Below are 6542 nucleotides of genomic sequence, written 5' to 3' on the forward strand. Positions count from 1 at the left end.
CCCTATGCTCCCAGTTCTACCAACCCTGCACATAGCCTCAAAAGCTCCAGAGGCTCCTCCTGACTCAGCAGGTGGATGGGGGTGGGGGCAGACTACATCCTTAAAGGGCTATAATGCTGATGGTGATGAGAGCTTGCTTTTGGTGGCCAGATTGTAGGGCCGCCATCACTGACTCTCATATTCTGTGAAATGATACTTTGGAGCTTGCATGTTTAGATTTGACAAAAAAAAAAAAAAAAAAAAAAAAAAAAAGGAAAGGAAATAGGCCAGGCGGTGGTGGCGCACCTTGGGAGGCAGAGGCAGGCGGATCACTGTGAGTTCAAGGCCAGCCTGGTCTACAAAGTGAGTCCAGGACAGTCAAGGCTACACAGAGAAACCCTGTCTCAAACCCCCCCCCCCAAAAAAAAGGAAATAGTGTCAGGATCTAGGCCTGGGAGTGTGAGTCTGTCATTCTGGGGCCTTGGGAGGCTGAGGAAGAAGACACTTGCCTGAGCTGCAGGGTGACTTTGGAGTCCAGCCTTGGTGAACGCATGAGATCCTGTCTTGAAATAGGAAGTAGGGGGGGGGGGGAAAGGCTAAGAACGTGACTCAGATGGAGAGCATTTGCTCAGCGTGCATAAGGTGCAGGTTTTCATCCCCAGCTCTGTGAAAACTGACAAGTAAAATACAGTGAACTTGCTGATAAGGATTGGGTGGTCGGGGGGGGGGGGTGTCTCACTGTGCATTCTGCATCCCCAAGCCTTCCTTTCAGACCTGGGGAATTCTGGGTTCTGAAGCCTAGGCAATAGGAACCTCGCTGACACAGCAGCATCTAAATGTGGTGTCAGCTGCTGCAAAGGCAGCTCCATGGCAGCCATCTGGGGACAGGAAGCCAAGGAATGCCAGAGGGAGATGGTGGCTCCATGAAGAAACAGCCACTCAGGCTGGGCGGGCCGGCTGGCTGGGCGAGGACGCGAGTCTCATTCAAATCGCCAGTGAGGGCTTAGCCTCGCTTTCTCTGTGTGCAAATATTGGTTCTTGTTTTCCAGGCTGTGGGGTGAGACAGAGGGGAGTCTTTGCAGCGCTTTGTTCTGGGCCTAGTGACTGGCGCTGAGAGTAGAGAAGCCAGTCACTGACTGGGCTGTGAGTTGCTTTTGTTGTCTTCCTAAATCGCTGTTTGCAGCTGGCCAGTGAGACTGACACCAAACACAGAAAGCGCCTGACTTGCCCACCTCCCCGAGACACTTCCTTCTGTGTTTACTGTTTCCTCCTTTGCTTTTCCACCTGGAAAATGGGTCCAGGTTCAGCTTCTTCCAACCTAAGTGGTTTTATAGCGCCTCCAGAATACAGTGGCCTGTCATCCGGTGTCGCTTGGGAGGCTGAGGCAGGAGGCTCCCAAGGTTGAGGCTACAGAGTGAGACACTGCCTCAAAAGGAGGGGGGGGGGAAGCAGGCTGCTGAACGGATCGAGATTTAAAGGGAGACCTGGCAAGTGACCTTTTCAAAGGAAAACACTGAGAGGGGCGGAGTCCTCCCTGTGTGAAATGGGAGGGCACACTGTCCCTGGGGACACTTGGTGATGCATTTGGTTTTACAGACAGAAGCCACACATGCTGCTCCACACACCACGATGTCCAGAACAGTGCCCCCTCAGGCGCTGTGTCAGGCTGCGAGCCTACTGTCCCAGTACTCAGGGTGCTTGTGGTTGCATGCCTAGCATCCACTTGACACTCTTAGCCTTCTGGTTCCAAGATTGCTAGCCCCACACCCGAACTGTTGGACTACAGTTCCTTCTGAGGGATGGAGCCAGAGAACGAGGGGTGATTTTTACCATGGGTTCTCCCAAGTACTGAGGTTCTCTGGGACCCAGAAGATAGTTTCTCGGGTGAGGGAGGAAGATAAAGGGAGGGGGCAGATAGGATCAGATAACCTCTTGAGGTGCCTGCTCTGACCACAACTGATTTAAAAAGATTTATTTTGATTATGAGGGTCAGCCTTTTATGGCTGGGCTGAGCCATATCTCCAGCCCACAAAAGATTGTGTGTGTGTATGTGTGTGTGTGTGTGTGTGCGCGCGCGCGCGCGCATGAGAGAGACAGACACACAGACACACAGAGAGAATCAGAGGAAACACACAGCGAGAAAGAGAGAGATAGAGACGCAGAGAGAGAGAATGAATTGAGTGCAGTGCCCATGGAGCCCAGAAGGCACCAGATTCTGGGAACTGAACTTGGGCCCTCTACAGGAGCAGCAAGTCCTCTTACCTACTGCGCTATCTCTCTAGCCCCACCTCTCAAGGCTGAATTGTACTTTGTAGCCCTTGCTGATCTGGAACAAACTATATAGATCAAGCTAGTCTTGAAATCACAGAGATCTGTCTGCCTCTGCCTCTGCCTCCTAAACACTTAAGATGCTTTCCAGTGATTAACTCTCTGGCATTTAATACAGTCATAGTGTCCTGCAACTACGTAACTCTTCCCCGCACATGAAGCCATTGCTTTCCCCTCCCTCTGCCCGCCAGCTTCCAGGAAGCTGCCTTGAAGATCTCCATACCCAGAGGCTGTCTGCTTGCTTGTGCCTTGTTCCCTTCGCTCAGCTTCGTGGTCCCATGGTTTACCCACGTACTGGGGCATCCCTCTTTAGGCTGAGCAGTAGTCCACACTGGACAGAGTAGTCTCCCTATTCTTACCTGCCCGTCCAGCAATGCTCCTTCAACTTCTACCCTTTGGCAGGTGAGCAGTAATGTGCTGCTGTCGTTTACATAGCAGTGTTTGTCTGAGCTCTCACTTTCTAACGCTTTGGACTCTGCACCTCATCGTAGAATTCTGGTGTGGGGTGGTAAATCCATACTTAACCTTCCTAGGAAATGCAGGCTAATTTTCAAAGTAGCCACATAGCTCCATGCTGTCTGAAGCAATGCACGAGAGCTCGAGACCCAATCCCCAAATCCTCCCAGCATTCAGTGCTTTCTGCTTTGTTTTACTTCCTGCTGTTCTAGTGGGAGTGAGAACTGATACCTCCCTGTGGTAGTTTTTGTTTGTTTTTTTAATCTGTGAAGAAGGGGCCATGCATGCAAGGTGCACATTTCTGGTGTGTGTGTGTGTGTGTGTGTGTGTGTGTGTGTATGAGCGTGTTCACACAATTCATGGGTGGAGGTCAGAAAACAACTTTCAAGATTCATTTATCTCCTTCCACCATTTGGTTCTGGTTGCCAGGATGGGTACTAGGTGCCTTTACCGACTGAGCCACCTCACTGCCCCATATCTCGTTTTCTTTTGTTTATGCTTTGGATGTCTCAACAAACCACTGGCGCCTCTCTCTCTCTCTCTCTCTCTCTCTCTCTCTCTCTCTCCCTCCCTCCCTCCCTCCCTCTCTCTCTCTCTCTCTCTCTCTCTCTGTGTAGATATATGTGCACATGTGTGGGTGTGTGCATGTAGAAGTCAGAGGTCAGTGCCCGACACCTTCAGTCACTCTCCACCTGAGTTTTTGAGGCAGTGTATCTCAGCAAACTTAGTGCGCCCTGTTGCAGTTAGACTGCTGGCAAGCTATGGGAATTCACTCCCACCTCCCCAGGGCCTGGGTTTCAAGTGTGCACCAGTATCCCCAGCTTTTATGTGATGCTGGGTCTTCAACCGCGGTTCTCACGCTTGTACAGCAGGCGTTTTGCAGAGTGAGTCCTTTTCCGGCCCTCTGCCCGTTGTTTTGATTCTTTCCTCTTCTCCATTCTACTCACCGTCTCATGATAGGTGTGGCCCTTTGTCAACCTACAGTGTCCACAGTGAGTCAGTTCTTGGACCCCATTAATACCAAACTTTGCAGACACTCAAGCCCTGCCTCTCAAAGCTGCACCCTCATCTCTAGGTAAAAGACCTGGCACGTGAGCTGCGTTTCTCATTAGTTGCTGCAATGTGTTGTTTAGTACTCAGCCTGACACATTTTTCTCTCTCTGAATACTTTTCCTCTCCGGCCAGGTGGATTCATGGATGCTAGCACACCCAAGGCGAGGGCCTTACTCTCAGCACTGCGCACTATCCGGTGTGGTCTGCGTGCTGAACTCACTCACTTCCTCTCTTCTCTGGGAGTCCCCGTGCTTTGCTGTCTTGTGCCCTTGGCTCTTTCTGTAGTAGTGGAAATGCCATGTGTCCCACACCCAATGCAGAGCTCGTGCATTTGCAGCGATGGCCCTGCAGGGGTGGAGAACAACGTGTCCAAGGATGGCTGGGAAGTATAAAAGAACCGGAGGACAAGCGGGGGCCTGGCATGCTGTGGCACTCTTGAACCCTCAGCTGCAGCGATTACCTGCATAAGATTGGGTCTGTCAATACCATGGCATGGAGGAAAGAGAGATCACAAAGGTTTCATCTCTCCCTGAGGACGTCTATGCAGTTAGTGGGGTGACATTTTCTCCAGGGGTGTAGTTACTGATGAGGCACCTGTGCTTCTGTCAGTAACTTTAAACTCACTGAAAGAAAGAAAGAAAGAAAGAAAGAAAGAGAAGGATTCGGAAGAGGAACTAGGAGACTCGGTGGGAAAGGGACAGAAAAGAGGGCACAGGAGAGCAGGAGGGGGGCGTGAATGAGATCCACGTATGTAGCTAGTACGTGCTAATAGAAACATCTTTTAAAAATAACAGGTTTAAGCCGGGTGTGGTGGTGCATGCCATGCATCTCAGCCCTTAGGGAGGCAGAGGCAGGTGGATTATGTGAGTTCGAGGCCAGCCTGGTCTACAAAGCAAACCCAGAACAGTCAAGGCTACACAGAGAAACCCTGCCTGGAAAAAAAATCACAGGTTTAGGGCTGGGAGCTGCAGAGGTGGGTGCCCCCAGACGGATGAAGCAGATGGCTCTGTGTGCGTGTGTGCGTGCGCGCGCCATGCGTGTGTTTGGACGGGGCAGGGATGTGAAGAGCTGAGAGCCCGGGGGTTGAGGGGTGGGCTGGGGGTGTTGGGCTGGGTTGCTGGGAGAGGACAGAATGCTAAGCACAGAGGTCTGCTCCTTAACCCCCACACTCCCTTCGAGTACATGATCCTGGCCACCATTATTGCTAACTGCATCGTCCTGGCTCTGGAGCAGCACCTCCCTGATGACGACAAGACACCCATGTCTGAGCGGCTGGTGAGCAATGAGGTGGAAGGGGTCTGGGTCCCTGGGCTGAGAGCTGTGTGGGAGAAAGCCTGCCTTGCACCATCACCAGGGACCTGGAGACGTGGAAGCACTTTACTGCCCAACCCCACCCTTGAAGCCCAGCAGACCTGGTATATATATATACACCAGGGCACAGTGAACCATCATGTGGTCCGTGAAGACGTCAGACTCAATCGAAATTCTAATTTGTGTTTCATGCTCAGAAACAAAATTTTCATGAAAAAAAAAAAAAACGTGACTGTACTTAAGTATAGAACAAAGCAATTAGCCACTGTGAACCCACTCCTAAAATTCAGTCATTGAGGCTCCACTCCACACTCGTCTTCCTCAGCAGAGGTATTGTGGCACACATTTACAGTCAACAGACATGTCCATATGTCTGCATAACTAGAAGTGCAGGCACCTCATGTTGCCATGATAATGATTTTTATACCCGGCACAAGTATCAGCAGTGCCTCAGAACCAATCAGTATCCAGAGATTCATCATTTTCTCAGTTATGTCATTTTATGGTTGTTTTGTTCTACCAGTAGTCAAATACAGACTTGGTTTGTTTGTCTCTCATTTGGTATTTTGCTATACTAAGGATGAACCCAGAGCCTCACACAGTCTAGGCCAGCTCTCTGACACTGAGCCACGGCTCCACCCCTCACCAGAGGATTCTAGGCCAGGCTCTACTGGTCTTCACAGTCTCCACCAAGGCAACAGCCATATCTCTAAGGTTGGGAGATCAGGATTCCTAACCAGGAAGTGGGTTGTTCCTAGCATTCCTTCACTGTGGTTGCAATGTCTGAGGAAGCTCAGCTTCCAGAATATGCTCCCTTTGACTTAGCTTCAAAAGTCTCAGCCTTTGGTTACTCGGCCTGTTGGGAGCAGGAGATGTGGTACACATCTCTGGGTGTACTGCCTTGGGGGGGGGGGTGTCACACCACCCATGCCACTGACGCTGTCTTCTCTCCCTTCCAGGATGATACGGAACCGTACTTCATTGGAATCTTCTGTTTTGAGGCTGGAATTAAGATCGTGGCTCTCGGCTTTGCCTTCCACAAAGGCTCCTACCTGCGGAACGGCTGGAACGTCATGGACTTTGTTGTGGTGCTAACAGGGTAGGTAACTGCGTCGTATTCTTTAGCGTGGTTTTTCCCCCAAGGATGTCGAGGCTTTGTTAGTATCATGACGTATGTGGTGAGGGCTGGGCTTGGAGACCTATGCCCAATACTCTCTAGGGCACTCTGTCTTCTCTTCACCTCCTGTGTCGCCACCATTTATACCAGAGAGTGCTGCTGTGTAATAGAACTAAAGCAACGGCCTGTTGGTGTAGCTGGCAGCTTTACGGTGTCTCATGCGCACGGCCATGTAGTCCTCAGCATAACCCAGGAGGGCAGAAGATGCCCCCACCCCCAACCCAACACCCAGGATGGA

At 51.1% G+C, this 6542-nt stretch overlaps 1 protein-coding gene across 1 annotated transcript; it reads left to right on the forward strand.

Annotated features, from left to right (window-relative positions):
* Nucleotides 1–4989: 4989 nt before the first annotated feature.
* Nucleotides 4990–6259, forward strand: LOC127186284 (voltage-dependent P/Q-type calcium channel subunit alpha-1A-like). The gene is made up of 2 exons (XM_051142717.1): nucleotides 4990–5091; nucleotides 6087–6259. The coding sequence occupies exons 1-2, from the start codon at nucleotides 4999–5001 to the stop codon at nucleotides 6228–6230; spliced, it is 237 nt and encodes a 78-aa protein (XP_050998674.1). The 5' UTR covers nucleotides 4990–4998; the 3' UTR covers nucleotides 6231–6259.
* The last annotated feature ends 283 nt before the right edge of the window (nucleotides 6260–6542 follow it).

The sequence above is a fragment of the Acomys russatus genome, unplaced genomic scaffold, assembly GCF_903995435.1.
Source record: "Acomys russatus unplaced genomic scaffold, mAcoRus1.1, whole genome shotgun sequence".
NCBI lineage: Eukaryota > Metazoa > Chordata > Mammalia > Rodentia > Muridae > Acomys > Acomys russatus.

Excerpts from the sequence above, each read along its gene's own strand:
- LOC127186284 (XM_051142717.1), top strand. The coding sequence starts at position 4,999 with ATGATCCTGGCCACCATTATTGCTAACTGCATCGTCCTGGCTCTGGAG. Across the intron at positions 5,092-6,086 it reads CACCCATGTCTGAGCGGCTG|GATGATACGGAACCGTACTT; the intron begins GTGAGCAATGAG and ends TCTCCCTTCCAG.